The sequence below is a fragment of the Schizosaccharomyces cryophilus genome (genome assembly GCF_000004155.1).
Source record: "Schizosaccharomyces cryophilus OY26 unplaced genomic scaffold supercont4.1, whole genome shotgun sequence".
In the NCBI taxonomy this organism is placed as follows: domain Eukaryota; kingdom Fungi; phylum Ascomycota; class Schizosaccharomycetes; order Schizosaccharomycetales; family Schizosaccharomycetaceae; genus Schizosaccharomyces; species Schizosaccharomyces cryophilus.
In genome coordinates this window covers 2,066,720-2,082,482 of record NW_013185624.1, presented here as the reverse complement: position 1 = coordinate 2,082,482, position 15,763 = coordinate 2,066,720, and the positions used below count along the sequence as shown (strand labels likewise).

Here is a 15,763-nt window from a genome sequence, read left to right as displayed (position 1 = left end):
TTTTATTTAATTCACTACAACTTTCATCTTTACATACTTCTTTTGTTCATAATGGTGGACTTGTCACTTTTCATATCATAAATACTTGAAGTAACTTACGTAACCCGACATGTAATGAAGTGGACTTGTGTTCTTCCACCTACTAAGTGATCATACAGTAATAACTGCTGATTCAAGAACTCTCACTTAAAACTTATTTCTCTTTAGTATATTTACCTGAACAGCATCGTTGTATCAGCGTTTCATGATTCTGAGTTTACCGTAAAATAGAAATAGGTACTAATAAAACGAAAAAAAAGGATCTAGTGTCAGTATATTGCTAATACAAGCAATCGTGACAGAATGAACCGTCTTACACTGACTCGACAACTAGAGTAAGTATTAGAATATTGCAACGTTTAGCTCTAAAACTTTCCATGATCGAGTGATATTCCTAAGATTCAGGTTTCTTACTGTCCCAATATGGAAGAAGAGTGTCATTGAATGGTGTTGGCTTTTCTTTTTTCCACGGTTGTTCTTCATTACTAACTGGAATTTGTTTACAGATTACCGTCTGCGCCCACTCAATTCTTTTCGGGGAATCCTTTGAATCGTCTGTCCTTTCTTCGTTCGAATAGAGAATTTCTACAAAAGGCCTTTTGTTCTCCTACCACCAAATTCCTTCCTTTCAGTGATCTTAATCCTGCTGTGGCTATCAAGGAAGAAAATCTCTTTACCCTGTCTTACCCCCAGATTTCAAAATACTTTCATGTTTCTCCATTTGAAATTTCAGAGAAGCAGTTGGCTGAAAAGTATAGCAACCATTCCTTTTCTTTACCTACCTTAGTTTTTCTTGGTAATAATGAAAATGGCAATGGTAATCAAGGATGGGACCAGAATAACGTTTTCGCCATAGACGTAACCGAAATTGAAGAACTTCAGAGGCTTGTACAAGATAACGGGGCCATTTTTGTAAATTTGCGTAATATATTTTCTAGAGAATACAGCTTAAAAGCCTCCGAATCTGGTGTTTGCGCTTTTGGTCGGTCACTCTTAGACTGGATTTACAGATATAAGTTTTGTCCGGGATGCGGTTCAAGGAACATGCCTGTTCAGGGTGGGACAAAATTAGTATGTACTAATGCTGTCATGAATCCTTCGTCCACTTGTCCATCAAAACAAGGTAGTAACAACTATCAGTTTCCTCGTACTGATCCATGTGTAATTATGGGTGTTCTTTCACATGATATGAATTCGATCGCCCTTGGCAGAGCTGCAAAGCATCCTCCAGGGTTGTACGCTTGCTTAGCAGGATTTTTGGAGCCGGGTGAAAGCATTGAAGAAGCTGTCAGTCGTGAGGTTTACGAAGAATCAGGACTTGAAATTGAGAAAGTTATCTATTATACTAGTCAACCTTGGCCTTTCCCTCAGAGCTTGATGCTAGCTTGCTTTGCCATCGCCAAGGAGGATACTGAAATATCTTTGGACAAGGACTTAGAGCTAGAAAACGTTCGTTTTTTTTCGAGAGAGGAAGTTTTAAAATCGTTAGAATGGAGTTCTGATTCTCAAGCACCTCCTATCCGTTTTCCTCCAGAGTTCTCGATTGCCAAAAACCTAATCAAAGCTTTTGCTTATAACAAATGGTAGGTGAAGTTTTCCTTATGGCTGCAACTTATAGTTGAAAAAATAAACAAATTATTCATGTAATTTAACCCATGTCTTCGATATCCCTAACTATATAGGTCTCATTATATACATAAACGACAATAAATAATATAAATAACAGTAAGCCTCTAATTGATTACAATGTTAAGAACGTAATAAAAGCTTGGCAATCGCTGCACTGATATTGCCTTCGGCTAATTCAAGTGCATCAAGAAATTGCTGTTCACTGGATCGTGTATATCGTAAAATCATGTCTATAGCTTCATCGACCTTTTGTTTGTTTGAAGAAGAATTAACAACTACTAAATAATCATGCAATTCTCGTAAAACTTCCGAAAACGGTTTTTTGTCATGTCGAATAGGAGAATTTTTTATTGGAGATATGTTCGGTGATTCTGCAACCAGAAGACTCGTATTTCTTAAAGAAGAAAAAGAGGAATTTTCTCTCTCATTTGAAAGGTTAGCATCAATCATTATATCATGATCATCTGTTGGACTTTTCGAATGAATTTGACGTTTGTGCTCCAATTTTTTTAAATAATTGCGTCCTAGTAAGAGGTTATCCGAGGTCTCCGCATCCAAATTACCTGCTGAAGGGCTTTCAGGAGGGCTACTAGATCGGCTAACGAACGAGCGCGAGTCTGAAGTTCGAGATGAACCGACTGAAGATGATTTACCAATCGTATCTTGATTTTTATTGACTTTAGGGGTTTCGACTTTTATAGGAGAAGAGCTATAAGTAGTTGTAATTTGTTTTTCAAACTCGGCGTCATCATCCAGCTCCGAATCAGTCTTTGGAAAGCTTTCTGAATCACTGCTCATGCCTAAAGGTGGAATGGCTAGATCTTCATTTGGACGGACAAATATATTTCCTTCTTTCAAAGTGTTTGATAATCCAACCGGAAAGGCGTTATCCAAAATTGTGGATTTCGTGGAAGACTGTGGACTAAAGCTTCTATTTCTATATGATTTACCAAAGGAATTTGACAAAGAGAAAAGGGTCTTTGAGGGTGATTCGAGTATCCTGGAAGGAGATTCTTGGAATGAAACAGGTATTGAAGAAGACTTCGGAATAGTTGAGAAACCATCAGAACTTTCAGTTAATCCGTTGACAGTTTGCACCTTTGAAATCTCATTGGAAGCCAACCTTGACTTTTTCGAAGACTTGGGAGAGATTGCTTCTTGAATTGAAAATGTATCTGAAGTGAAAGAAGGATTATCAAGGAATTTTTCTTCGATCATTTGGTCATCAACATCTAAATTTTCCAAAGATAAGTCTTCAGTTTTTGATTCACGTTGGACCAATGCAGGAGCTGGAGTCTCAAAATTTAGATGTGGATAAAAGTATTTATAAAGTAATCTCCAATCAGAAAAAGTATGAAAATTGGAATACTTTTTATTTAAGATTTCACAAATATCGTCTAAGCTCTTTTCTTTACCGTAAGAGTAAAGATAATACTCCAAAAGTTTTAAGTCAGTTTTGGTATAGCTTAAAGAGGAAGAAAGCGGCTTGCTAGACAATGGTGATGCTGTAATATTTGATGGAAAGTAAGATCTTTTTTTTGTAGAATGTTCAGGATGCGGTACAGAAAAAGGATAATGATGGATATGTTGTGCTTTTGTGGGTGTTATGCTTGTTTGTGGATCGGATGTTCCTGAAGAGACCCTTCCAACACTTTGAGAAGGAACAATTGTCACAGTTCGATTTTGAGAACTTGTAATATGATCATCTTCAGTTGGAGGGAGTGCTTTTCGAATTATTTTATAATGCTCCCGCCAAGATTCTGCAGTGTGTTGAGGATACTAATTAAGAAAAGTTAGCATAGAAATGACAATTTAAAATTTCAAATCTTTCAAGAAGCTGAGGGTTTTACCTTGCGAGCTAGTTCTTTATATATATTGACTCCTGATTTGGGAACATTGGCTTTATGAACGTAGTCCACTAATATTTTTTCATCTTCAAGACTAAAATACTCTCTTCTTCGTGGCGGTTGCTCAACATATTGTGGTTCCATACTTGTGAAAACTCGAAAAGGATCGACTGGTATTATGGTTTTCTGTTCAATGCAATTGGAAAGCCAAGAAACCTTTACAATGCGCTTTAGTATAGCATATTTCAAATTTAAAACACGTCTTAACTCTCGATGAATAAGGGCTTTCTTGGTTTCTTCAGGGACAATATAAAAGTCGTGTTGCTTTAAGTCAAACTCCCTCAATTCAATAAACAGTATTTTTGCACCATAAGTCTTATTTTTGTTAACATATAAAGCCAATAACGCGTCGTACCTCCATGCTTAACTGGAATCCCGGTGTGGCTTCCAATAGTTTTGAAACAGCAATAATCATAGAAGATCCGTCATCTTTGGTAAACAGCGCAGACATTGTTCATCTTTGAAAAACTACTTTGTTTTTTTCCTCTTTGCTTACTCGACTCTCCTAATTCTTTCTCAATTTCGTCTATAGGGTGATAGAAACTAGTAGCGAGAGCTTACCTTGAAACAACGCCAACGTTTTATGAAAGCGACGTTCGAAAAACGCGTCTTCAATATGAAAATAAAAGAAAGAATGAAATTTGGAAACGTAATTTGCATATTTCCATCCCATCCATAACATGAGAGGGTACTTTATATTGGTTTCAACCCGTTCATTTCTGCTATGACAAATCATCGATTCAACCTCCATTTATGCTTTCCATTAAGAGTCGTTTTTCTAAATGTTTTAAAATAAACGCATGAAGCTTAGTGACACTTCATACAAGCAAGAGAGTTCATTAAAAGGAAAGGAAAGCCGAAGCATGAGTTACTTTTTCGAGGCAAACGTGAACGGTAATTGAATCATCTTTAAGCGAATTTTAGTACTCGTTTTAACTCTTCTTTTCACAAAAGCTCCACTCAATTTTGTATTGATCCACCGTTTGCAGAGTTGTTTACTAGTGGATTGCAGTGTACTAGTGTGCAGTGCACAATAATCCGTGAAAAAAGGAAAAATGAGGGTTGTATGGTTGATTCCTTTGCCAAACACAAGATGAGCGCTGGAGAAAGCATCAAGTTATATCCTGCCACTTCTAAACAGGCTGTTGAAGCCTCATTTGTTCCTAACGGAAAAATCAGCCCTCTCGTCCGTCGCTCCGTTGAACCTGTCGGACCTTTTTTCTTGGCTCACGCTAGACGCCAGAGACACGGTCGCACTTTTAGTGAAGATGAACGTTTGGAAGTGAAGGATGAAAAGAAGGAAGAAGTTAAGGAGGAATCTGAGGATGAGGAAGAAGACCCAGAAATGCTTCGTGCCGACCCTAAGGAATGGAAGCAACAAGATCACTACGCCGTTTTGGGTCTCTCCAAATACCGTTACAAGGCTACCTTGGAGCAAATTAAGAAGGCTCATTTGAAGAAGGTCTTGAAGCATCACCCCGATAAGAAGGCTGCCACTGGTAACATCAATGATGACTCTTTCTTCAAATGCATTCAAAAAGCCAATGAAATCCTTACGGATCCTACTAAGCGTCGTCAATACGACTCTGTCGATGAAAATGCTGAAGTTGAGGCTCCTGAGTCTACTACCGAAGAAAATTTCTTCGAACTCTGGACACCTGTTTTCGATAGCGAGGCCAGATTTTCCAAGAAGCAACCTGTTCCTGGTTTGGGAACAATTGAGTCCTCTCGCCCCGAGGTTGAAAAGTTCTACAACTTTTGGTACAATTTTGACTCTTGGAGAACCTTCGAGTACTTGGATAAGGACATTCCTGATGATGGCGAGTCTCGTGATAACAAGCGTTATCAAGAGAAGAAGAATCGCTCTGAGCGCCAAAAGAACAAGGCTCGTGACAATGCTCGTCTCCGCCAGTTGGTAGATACTGCTTTGGCTTCTGACCCCCGCATCAAACTCTTTAAACAACAAGAGAAAGCTGCTAAGGAAGCCCGTAAGTGGGAGCGTGATGCTGGTGCTCGTGAAGCTGCTGCTGCCGCTCAGAAAAAGAAGGAAGAAGAAGAGCGTCGTGCTACTGAAGAAGCTGCTTCCAAGGCTGCTGCTAGCGCTGAAAGCAAGAAGGCTAAGGAAGACAAGAAGAAGGCTCAGAAGCGTGACAAGAAGATTGTCAAAAATGCTTTGAAGGACTTCAACTACTTTAGCGAAACTGATGTCCCTTCTCCTATCCAAGTTGACACTGTCCTCAAGGATACCGACGCCTTAATGGCTAAACTTGGTGATGGTGAACTTACCACTTTGGCTGCTGATATTTCTGCTCAAAAGGACGCTGGTGGCGCTGCTGTCAAGGGTGTCTTTGACAAGTATGCCAAGTTGTTCATCGAACGCGGTTCCTTAAATGCCAGTGAAATTGTTTTCTTTGGCAAGTAAAGTAAACGAGCAGATTTTTGAATACCTTCAGTTCATTTTTAGTATAGACAGGGAGGCTTCCAAAGGCTTGGGATTGCCTTTGGTACAAAAATAAAGGGTTTATTTAGAAAATTGATGAGGGTGAAATGGTACACTTGCGTGTTTTCATCATGATTTAGCATATCGTTGTATTGTATTGCTCCCTTTGCATCTCATTAGACATAAAATTGCAAAAGACCGTTAGAGTAAATTTTCCTCCAGTTAATTCAATTTGTATGCACAAAAAAAAGCATATAATTTTCATTTTCTTTTTACAAAATACAATGATTTATCCAGTTAGCATACTGGAACACGCTCACTATTCCCTACTGGTAAACAGTCTTCATTCAGGTTTTTAGTAGAATTTCTATGGGAACTTGAACTTCACGAAAGAGTATCTTGTTTTTATGAAAAATTATATTTTACAATGAATGATGCATTCGTAGATGATGAACTGTCTTTACCAAAAGGTATGCAGCGATTAAAATGAAGAAGGAGCGACGTATATGCTAACAGACGAAGCTACGGTTCAAAAGATGGTTTCTGAAATGCTTCCAGAAGACCTAACATTTACGAAAGAAACCAGAGACTTGTTAATTGAATGCTGCGTTGAGTTTATTCACCTTGTTTCCAGCGAGGCCAACGAAATATGTGAAAAGGAAAGCAAGAAGACTATCGCTGCTGAGCATATAATTAAAGCACTTGAAAATTTAGAATTCAAGGAATACATTAGTGAGGTTTTAGAGGTTGCTGCTGAACATAAAGAACAGCAAAAGGTATTTGCAGAACATATGCCAAAATTTACGAGAGTACTGACACATCAATTTTTAGAATCGCGAGAAGAAAGGAAGCAAATTTGAACAATCCGGTGTCTCTAGAGATGAGTTGTTGCGTCAACAAGAAGAACTCTTGAGCCGGGCTAGAGAACGATTTCAAAACCAAAATTCCATGAATCAACCTGCTCCAGCTTCCATCTCCCCCGCTGAGAATGATATAAAGCAGGAGGTGAAAAAGGAAGAGGATCCTATTGCATAGACCTATTTTTACAATGTCGCATATCCTTCGCCCTCAAATCAGACCTGTGGATTGTTATCTATCCAGTTGTTGTGTAAGCGATTGAATCGGACTTGTATAAATAAATTAGTCTGTCGATAGTGCTCTAATTTTTGCTGACTCTTCCTTTTTAAGTTCCTTACTCAAACCCTTCTTCCTCTTCTCCTGTATTAGCATTTCCTTTTTTGCTTCGCCTTTTAATTCGACTTCTGTAAATTCTATTACCCGTTCTCTAGTATATTATGTTTTTAGTCCTGCTTAGAATGTAACTATCTCTAATATTATATGCTTTCCTTGGCTCAACTACACCATATCCTTGTACATAAAATCGACGGATGAATTATATTGTTTCCATAATTTGAAAAGAAAAATTAAACAAAAACAGGAATGTAACCAATAAAATTTGGGTAGTAATTTTTTGTATCTACTTTGCTATTCTGGGCAAAATAGAATGTCATGACTGAAGAAAGGACTATATATCATGGTTGATAAGGCAAATGAGAGAAGTAGTAGTCCAAAAACTCTACCGTTTCTGAAGGACTCGACACCCAAACAGTAGTTGCAGCGGACCTCTGTACTCAGTTAGTTATTAATTCCACTAAGTCATGAAAAGTTCTAAACACATACGGCTTTGTAATCATTATTACCAGCTGAAAGAAACTGGTCACCAACATGTAAACATTTGGAAGGATGCGAGATGGCGAAAAAGTATTGTAAACATCGTACTCCAAGCTTTTTATCTCCAATATCACACCATATATCATTTCCTCCATTGAAAGCAGTGAAAGGAACAGAAAAATCCCTTAATTGTAACGTTGTCTGTACTTCCAAAACTGTTTCCTCTAACTGCTCTCTTCTTAGTCTTTGACCTAGTGAGGGTACGAAGCCAACAGATCGTTCCTTACGAATAATTCGAGCATCAATATTCAAAGCGTTAATACAAGAACGAAGAGCAGTTTCAGCACTATCTAGGATTTCAGAAATTTCGTCGGCCGGCCAGGTCTTCATAATGGGAAGCATCCAGGACTCTGATTCTATCCATTGCAACCCATGCAATGGATTATACTCAAACAGGTAGTTACTTTCTCCTCCCAATACATGTAATCTTCGCTTTTGATCGTCGGTCAAGTCAGTGTCCTCAATAGCTTGCAGTAGTCCCGAGAACCGATCCATGTATTCTTTTCCACTACGACTAGGGTATCCAGCGGCAGTAAGAATTACTACATAAATGTCTTTTGATAAAAGCTGTACTAAGCGAGAAATGACTGGATTGTCTGGAAGCAAAGGTTGCCCATCTTCGTACAAAGTTACATCACCATCAAAACTGACCATCTCAAGACAGTTCTGAGCCAGGTACCTGAGTTGAGCACCACCAAGGATCGTACGGACATCGTTAAAGCTGGGTGCCACAAAACTGCGTTTGGCCAAACAAAGCTTCGGTTCGAGGTCGTATAAAGCTTCAACCAAAGGCAATGGAGTCCAGAAAGAAGTAATAGTTGGTACAAGCATCTTTAATTGGCTATACTGTTGGCCTTTAGCCGTTTGCTCGACTAAGAGTTGTTAGCACACATTCTATTCAACATTTTCCTTCCTTGTTGCTGCCAACTAATTTAAGGACAGTAAAGAGATGAATTGTACTTACTGTGACTTTCAATCAGGTGCTCAACGTCTTTTAAAATTCGAGCATAACGTTCCAAAGTTTCCTGCTCCTTTTCTTTGGTAATTTCTTTTTGAGAAGGTTTACCAGCCTGTAAAACAAATGGAACAGCTAATAGTCCCTTTATCCATTCAATAAAATTGTCTTTTCGATGTTGTTTTAAAGCGTACTCAACGCGATATCTCGATGCCATTCTGTCTATATGCAAGTTACTAGTAAAGGTGAAAAATGTTGGTTAGAAGATGAACGCTCTTTCGCTACAAACTATATGCGATAAGAAGCTAATAATATAATTCTAGACTTTAATTACTTAGTTTCATTGAATGCTTAACTAGAAGGAAGAATTCACTTACCAAGTAAACTCCTCCAATCCAATTCAGTCAATGCAAAGTGAGAGGTAAAAGCCGAACTCTATGAATGAGCATATTTCTTTAACTTTTCTACTGTTATAATATATTTTTACTAGTCTATCAAGGTAAGTTATACTGTGCACAAGGAGTCTACTACAAAAGGATTTACAGTTTTTTTGAATTTCGAGAGATTTTAGGACTGAAGGCGAGCAATAAGTATAAGTCGAAAAAGAACTAAAAGAAGTGTTGAATTGTATAGTTATTTAAGTCAACAGGCTAACATTAACAAGGTAGAGCATCTATTTACTTCTGCACACTTTATTCAACATTCAAGATGGCAGCTTCAGAACTAAGTCAATTAAGTCAAGAAAAAGAAGATAAAAAGAATAGCTTTGAAAAGGATGTCTTACAAAAGGAAACTACTGAGAAAGAGAACGGGAACGAAAATGAAGGTTTTGATCTTGGTTTAGAAGAAAAAGACGTTCCTCTGAAGCGTCCGCGAAAAAAAATTGCTAAATTTGATGAGGAAAGGTAATCAGGGTGGAATTGATTAAAACAGCTGTTGGGCAGTAAGCTAACAAAATTTAACCAGACTAGCATCTGAGAATGGCATTCCAAAGCTCCAACAATTGAGGAAAAAAGTAAATTTGAAAGGAAAGGGTCATGAATTAGGGGATTTAAAAAGAATTTTATCAATGTATCATGTTTGGACACATGAGTTATATCCACGGGCTACTTTTGATGATTCTATAGCTTACTTGAACAGACTAGGATCTATGCGTTCCGTAAAAGTGCGTAGGCGTGGTTGGATCAATGAAATTTCTGATGAAAGTGTAGTTGGTCAGGAAAGCTTACAGGACTTGTCTTATGACCAACCTTTTATGGAACCAAAAAGGTTTCCTTCCAACCAAGATTCGTATATGGAAAATGGCGAAGACGCTTCATTCGTTATTCCAGATGCTGAGGACGATTAAACATGTTTAATAATTTTCCGCTAGTGAGATTTTTTCCTTTTTTCGGTTTATCGAAAAGCTTAGCTTTTATCTATAAGTTAGTCAGTTAGTGGACCATAAAAAAATCCAACAGAGATGATTTATGCTTTCATAAAGCCTCGTTACTTATGAAGCTTTGTTTCATGAAGACTGGCTGCTCATGCATTTTTAGTGGATCCCTTGTCATCCGTGGAAGGTCAAAGTTATAAAAACAGTTTACACTGTGTGCATTATGCAAGCTTCATTTCGTTTTCTCATATCACATATCTTTATATTCGACTAAGGGAATCTGTTGAGCAGTTTATGATATATGCTCATTCAGCTCATCGCCGAAGATCTCGCAAGATATAGTTTCACACTGGAGATAAATAAGCTATTTGGTAAAGAACCTTGTCAGTTTGGGTGAAAGACTCTTAGGGATACCTTCCATCTATTCGTATATACAAGTATATGTGAGTTTAAAATAATATCACTTGTATTGACAAACAAAAGGCTTTCATATATTATTTATATTATATATCATCCTTTTGTCTGATTTATTAATTTATCATAACTTCAGTACTTGAGTGTTTTTGTCCTATGCTTGTTTTCACTAATTTCAGTAGAATCACGAATCTTCAATGAGTAGACACCATTGTCTTGTTTTACAGCCTGTACCACGTTTCTTCGAAGAAGAGAAGCAACTTCGTTTCCCAAGTTGACTTTTTCTTTAGCTTGATCCCCAGCGAGTCCAGCGCTTTCACGAAATCCCGTTCGAATGCGAGCTTTTGCGGCCTCGAGGATTACTGCGTCTCCTAAATCATCAAAAATTAGCTTCCATCCGTAGAATCAAATTTATTTTTTTACCTTCAAACAATTCCCTACTTGCTCTCCAAAGGTTTCGAAAGCATGATCTAGCAGCAGCCATTTTCCCTTATTTCTTCTTGTTCGGAAATAAAAAGAGTATTTTCTATGTATATGAACTTTAAGGAAAAGAAAATTAGCTTTTACAATAATTGCCTTCTTTGTGTTGCCTTGACTGGAAAGACCAAAGAAAGGTAGAAAGACCCCATATAGAAATAAGGGTTGGATAAAAGCAGCACAATACTCATCTTTAGTGGAATAACTTTTACATACTTTTCTATTTTTTACTTTTATAATCTAATAATCGATTACAACCTTCTAATCACTTGGTGTACGTATACTGAGCTTCATCGAACACAAGTACTGCCATAGAACAAGCATATTACTTTTTTGGGAAATGGTAAGAAGCCAGGAAGTAAATACCATTCTAATTATTCTGTAGCTTCCTTTAACATTATTAAATGCGGCTCAAGGTAGACCTATACTTGTAGAGCTAAAAAACGGCGAAACCTTCAATGGTCATCTCGAAAAGTGTGATACATATATGAATCTTACTTTGCACGAAGTCATACGGACTATGCCTGATGGTGATAGATTCTTTCGACTTCCTGAGTGCTATATTCGTGGAAACAACGTATGAATCTATTTGGTCATATTATGAATGTATCAACTAACATGCAAACAGATCAAGTACTTGCGTATCCAAGACGAGGTTTTAGAACAAGTTGGAAAACAACAAGCACAGCAGCGAGAAACTCGTGGATCAAGATTCCGTGGTCGTGGACAGCGTGGTCGCGGAGGTTATGGAAATATGAATCCTTCGAATCGTCGCGGTCGTGGACGAGGAGGACATTATTGAAAAGAATTTAAGTTATGGTGGCCTTTGACAAGCAAATTATCTCCTTTGTTAAGGATACTCTTGACATATGACTTTGCTATGTAATATATTTACTTGTGATAGAAACACTATCCTTTTTAGTACGAGATGACTATATCTCTTTTTGTAGCTTTGTACTGAGAAAAAATGGCTTCTGTCCTCTCGGAAGTCTATTACATATCTAACTCTTTTCTTTCTAGCAGTTGATTCGTAGGCATTATGTAAGCTATGTCGAAAAAGGGCAACAAAAATTGTTATTTAGAAAATACACTGCTCTCAACCAGTATTTAGTCTGAAAGAATTGTTGAACATCGTTAACAAGCCGGACTAAAACTTGGAACTGGCAGGGGAATCATCAAATTAAATCCTAAAAGATTGAAACTGTATACATCATATATATAGATAGATTTTAAAGGTAGACTTTTAAGTCTTTTTTGTGATTAAGTTCTTCATCAAATCAAAACTATTTCCATCGGGCTGCAGATAAACACTTTTGCCATAGGTCGTTCCGGAATCAGTAAGAAGATCAGCAACCAATAAGCCAAAATCAGAAGTGATGCCTTTGATCCTAGCTTTCTCACCAGTCGGCAAGTTAACGACTTGTTCATTATGAAGCCAATGCTGATAATATTCCGGCAAGATTCGTGCAAACCCATCTTGAAGAAGCGTGTAGTAATAATGCTCAAAATAATTAAAAATCTTAGCTAGTAAAATTTCAAACTGGAAGTGCTTTAAGGATCTCTCTGGATGATGCTTGTTCAACTCATCAACTAATGCATTCAAGGATACCGTAGGTCCCAAATTGCTCACGTTCACTCCACATCCAATGACTAAATGCAAGACATCTTTTTCATATGTAGATGTAACAATGATCCCTGAGAGTTTCATATATTTTTTTTTGGGATACAAAGGTCCACCTTCATTGACACATGCGTAAACATCGTTGGGCCATTTAATAAATGCGGGTATATCTTCATAGCCGGGGCCATAATTTCGAATCCCATTGACGACGGACAGGGCCATCAAATATTGGAATAGAGCCACGGGAGTTGTGCTAAAACTGTGGGATGGAACGTTTATAATAAAAGAAAATGCAAGCACTCCATAAGGGGAAACCCACATGTTTTGTCCTCTTCCTCTTCCTTCAGTTTGGTAATTAGCAAATGCAGTAAACCCGGTAGGAAGTCCTTCAAGAAATTTGGGATTTCTGTCAAAGAGAGTTTGGGTAGAACGAATGACGGGCGATATAAGAATGGGTGATCCAAAGTGACAATCTTTTAGATTCATTAAATACAGTTTGTAATCAAAGTGGGACTTGGTATACTCGTATTCAGCTTCCTCATTACCATAGCAAATACAAACAGATGGTTTCATTTCTTGGCCTAGCTCATCAATTGAAGCAAGATTAGATGTCGACGACTCTGATACAACCTGATGGTCTGAGAGATCTTTAAAGTGAAAGTTGTAAGTTTTATCATCGAGCGTATTGTGAAGATTGTTTTCCTTAAACCGATCAAATAACCGATTTGTGGATTCATTGCAAGGAATTAAATACTGATCGGTAACCTTTGGTTGAGCACAGCATTCTGAAATATTTTCAGGAACTTTGAGCCCAAGAAGCTTTAGTATATGCGCGATGAGTTCAAGTCGCATTGGTTCATCATATTCATCCAGTATATTATTGCCGTCAGAACCGAATTCTGGATGAACACTTGTCAAGACGACATGCCCGCTACCAATGGGTATATAGATAATTGCTGCTGAACGTTCTTTTTCCACTTCGGTATAACGTGCTACAACTCGAACCTTGGGATAAGACTCAGCGTTTACAAATGATCCACCTCCATTATAATAAATGCGCGTCGTTGTTGTTGTTGGATTGGATCCTTTCATTTGCTCTAATATTAAAGGAGCGGCTCTCGCACCCTCTTCACTATCATAGGCAAACCCAGGAAATGTAGGACCGGCACAAGTACCTGGAAAAAACTGAAGCTTTCTTGATCCAATGACATTCAGATCTTTGTCAGGCATACGGAAATCAACATTGGCTGATGCAAAGTACCCACCAGCACAAAGACCAAGGTAGCTTCCACCCCGACGAACATATTCTTTAATTTTCCGATAAATGATGTCGTTGAATGAGCTGCAATAACCCAAATCTCTACCTCCTGGTATAACTAATAGAGCAGTATTGCCTGTCCAAGGGTCATGCTCCAGAGTATAAGCGTCTACATATCGCATAGAATATTGTGGCACCACAAATGGAAAAAGACATTGAAAAGTCCGACTTAAACATGCTTTTGAAGCACCGTTTCCATTATAAATTAAAACATTCATGGCTTTGATTAAAGCTGCCAAGGTTGGTTGCTCACATATGTACAGTGGTGTTGGGTAGTAGGTGATTTCCAGACGCTGTTCAACTTGCAATTATATGGTACAGAATTGAGTTCAATTCCCACAAATTTTCTTTATGAAGTTTACAGTAATACAATCTCTAATGCCATGTTATTGTCATAAAAGCACATTCCTTTCTACTGCTTCGTAGGATACACATATGACATAAGTACTATTTTCCGTTTTGAAAGCCCAAAGAAAATGGAACATATTTTGTAAATAACTAAGCTAATTCTTTGGTTTTTGCTGGACTAGTACTTTTGGTATCGCCCACTTGCCTTCCACATTCAGTAAAACAAAATTGCACATATTGATCCCCTTCGTAACAGTGAAGAAAGGATAAAAAGAAGAGGAGAAGAAACTTTTAATAATATTACTTGTCTTTGAATTGAATCTGAATTAGATTTTGAAAGCTTCTAATGGAACTATTTATGATGAGCTATCGTTTAATTTTAAGCTTACATTAAGATTTTTTAGCGAAGGGGTCCACTTGCTCTGATTTCATTACAAGGAAGCTACAGCAAGATCCAGAAAGAGCAAAATAATTATGAAATATACAAAAATACTTTGTGCAACTACAAGAAACATATTTACTAAAAACTCTTATAAGGTTAATGGCTCCCTTAAGAGTCTCAGCATTCCACGATCCTCTCAAAGCTTGCCAGCCGTATGGCTGAATAGACGCCCTTTTCATGTTTCTAATTATCTCAGCGAAGATAGAACAACTTCTAAAAACACAAATGGAAACATTAAAGACATAAAAAATGAGAGTGGGATTCCTTCAAATATGCAGGAATCTAACATTCCTGATATGGGACCTAACTGGGAAACTTCGTTTTATGGATTGTCAGCAAAGCCTTTTGACAAGGAGACTAGTAGTATTTTGACAGCTCCACTATCACCAGAAGATGTGGAAATTAAACCAGATGGAATCCTTTACTTACCTGAAATCAAGTACCGAAGAATTCTAAATAACGCTTTTGGTCCCGGTGGATGGGGACTTGCCCCTCGCGGGAACACTACTGTCACAAGCAAATCAGTATCAAGAGAGTATGCTCTCGTTTGTCACGGTCGGCTTGTGTCGGTTGCTCGAGGTGAACAAACTTATTTCGATCCCGAAGGAGTTGCTACGGCATCCGAGGGCTGCAAATCGAATGCATTAATGAGATGCTGCAAAGATTTGGGAGTTGCAAGTGAGCTATGGGACCCAAGATTTATTCGTGCCTTCAAACGTGAACGTTGCATGGAAGTATTTGTCGAGAATGTACTCACAAAGAAAAAGCGTAAATTATGGCGTAGAAAAGAAGACAAGTTCACATATCCCTACGCAGAGTAAATGATTTTATTTTTTATTACAGTTGAGTTTATTTTTTTTCGAATGATACAGATGGTTTCAACTATAAACACCCACTTCTATCTAGTTGGATTTTTTCTTTAAAAAAAAAAAAAAAAAATAAAAAAAAAAAAAAAAAAATAACTAACAACAACTTACGTTACGTTACTTTTAACTTTAAACTTTTAACTAACGTAAACCGTTTAACCTTTTAAACTTAGGTTAGTTACTATAACGTAAAACCTAAAT

At 37.6% G+C, this 15,763-nt stretch overlaps 10 protein-coding genes across 10 annotated transcripts; 6 read left to right on the top strand and 4 right to left on the bottom strand.

Annotated features, from left to right (window-relative positions):
* Positions 1-27: 27 nt before the first annotated feature.
* Positions 28-4,166, bottom strand: SPOG_02786 (telomere binding protein Rap1). Its single transcript, XM_013165448.1, has 3 exons — positions 3,931-4,166; positions 3,519-3,890; positions 28-3,447 (listed from the first exon to the last, which is right to left on the bottom strand). The coding sequence occupies exons 1-3, from the start codon at positions 4,024-4,026 to the stop codon at positions 1,789-1,791; spliced, it is 2,127 nt and encodes a 708-aa protein (XP_013020902.1). The 5' UTR covers positions 4,027-4,166; the 3' UTR covers positions 28-1,788.
* Positions 100-1,773, top strand: SPOG_02785 (NADH pyrophosphatase). The gene is made up of 2 exons (XM_013165447.1): positions 100-374; positions 546-1,773. The coding sequence occupies exons 1-2, from the start codon at positions 343-345 to the stop codon at positions 1,624-1,626; spliced, it is 1,113 nt and encodes a 370-aa protein (XP_013020901.1). The 5' UTR covers positions 100-342; the 3' UTR covers positions 1,627-1,773.
* SPOG_02787 (zuotin) lies at positions 3,990-6,259 on the top strand. The gene has a single exon (XM_013165449.1). It carries the CDS (start codon positions 4,642-4,644, stop codon positions 5,995-5,997), a length of 1,356 nt encoding a protein of 451 aa, XP_013020903.1. The 5' UTR covers positions 3,990-4,641; the 3' UTR covers positions 5,998-6,259.
* Positions 6,260-6,337: 78 nt separating this feature from the next.
* On the bottom strand, positions 6,338-9,128 carry SPOG_02789 (IMP 5'-nucleotidase). Its single transcript, XM_013165451.1, has 3 exons — positions 8,711-9,128; positions 7,696-8,618; positions 6,338-7,640 (listed from the first exon to the last, which is right to left on the bottom strand). Exons 1-3 carry the CDS (start codon positions 8,916-8,918, stop codon positions 7,548-7,550), a joined length of 1,224 nt encoding a protein of 407 aa, XP_013020905.1. The 5' UTR covers positions 8,919-9,128; the 3' UTR covers positions 6,338-7,547.
* Positions 6,346-7,379, top strand: SPOG_02788 (transcription corepressor). Its single transcript, XM_013165450.1, has 3 exons — positions 6,346-6,485; positions 6,538-6,791; positions 6,847-7,379. Exons 1-3 carry the CDS (start codon positions 6,443-6,445, stop codon positions 7,048-7,050), a joined length of 501 nt encoding a protein of 166 aa, XP_013020904.1. The 5' UTR covers positions 6,346-6,442; the 3' UTR covers positions 7,051-7,379.
* On the top strand, positions 8,968-10,587 carry SPOG_02790 (replication fork protection complex subunit Swi3). Its single transcript, XM_013165452.1, has 3 exons — positions 8,968-9,200; positions 9,366-9,606; positions 9,668-10,587. Exons 2-3 carry the CDS (start codon positions 9,410-9,412, stop codon positions 10,047-10,049), a joined length of 579 nt encoding a protein of 192 aa, XP_013020906.1. The 5' UTR covers positions 8,968-9,200; positions 9,366-9,409; the 3' UTR covers positions 10,050-10,587.
* SPOG_02792 (U6 snRNP-associated protein Lsm4) lies at positions 10,528-12,102 on the top strand. The gene is made up of 3 exons (XM_013165454.1): positions 10,528-11,310; positions 11,353-11,544; positions 11,596-12,102. The coding sequence occupies exons 1-3, from the start codon at positions 11,308-11,310 to the stop codon at positions 11,767-11,769; spliced, it is 369 nt and encodes a 122-aa protein (XP_013020908.1). The 5' UTR covers positions 10,528-11,307; the 3' UTR covers positions 11,770-12,102.
* SPOG_02791 (uncharacterized protein) lies at positions 10,588-11,198 on the bottom strand. The gene is made up of 2 exons (XM_013165453.1): positions 10,914-11,198; positions 10,588-10,861 (listed from the first exon to the last, which is right to left on the bottom strand). Exons 1-2 carry the CDS (start codon positions 10,972-10,974, stop codon positions 10,623-10,625), a joined length of 300 nt encoding a protein of 99 aa, XP_013020907.1. The 5' UTR covers positions 10,975-11,198; the 3' UTR covers positions 10,588-10,622.
* SPOG_02793 (biotin-protein ligase) lies at positions 11,918-14,315 on the bottom strand. Its single transcript, XM_013165455.1, has one exon. It carries the CDS (start codon positions 14,122-14,124, stop codon positions 12,211-12,213), a length of 1,914 nt encoding a protein of 637 aa, XP_013020909.1. The 5' UTR covers positions 14,125-14,315; the 3' UTR covers positions 11,918-12,210.
* SPOG_02794 (DNA repair protein) lies at positions 14,159-15,517 on the top strand (the record flags this gene model as incomplete). Its single annotated transcript, XM_013165456.1, has 1 exon — positions 14,159-15,517. Exon 1 carries the CDS (start codon positions 14,729-14,731, stop codon positions 15,515-15,517), a length of 789 nt encoding a protein of 262 aa, XP_013020910.1. The 5' UTR covers positions 14,159-14,728.
* Positions 15,518-15,763: the final 246 nt, after the last annotated feature.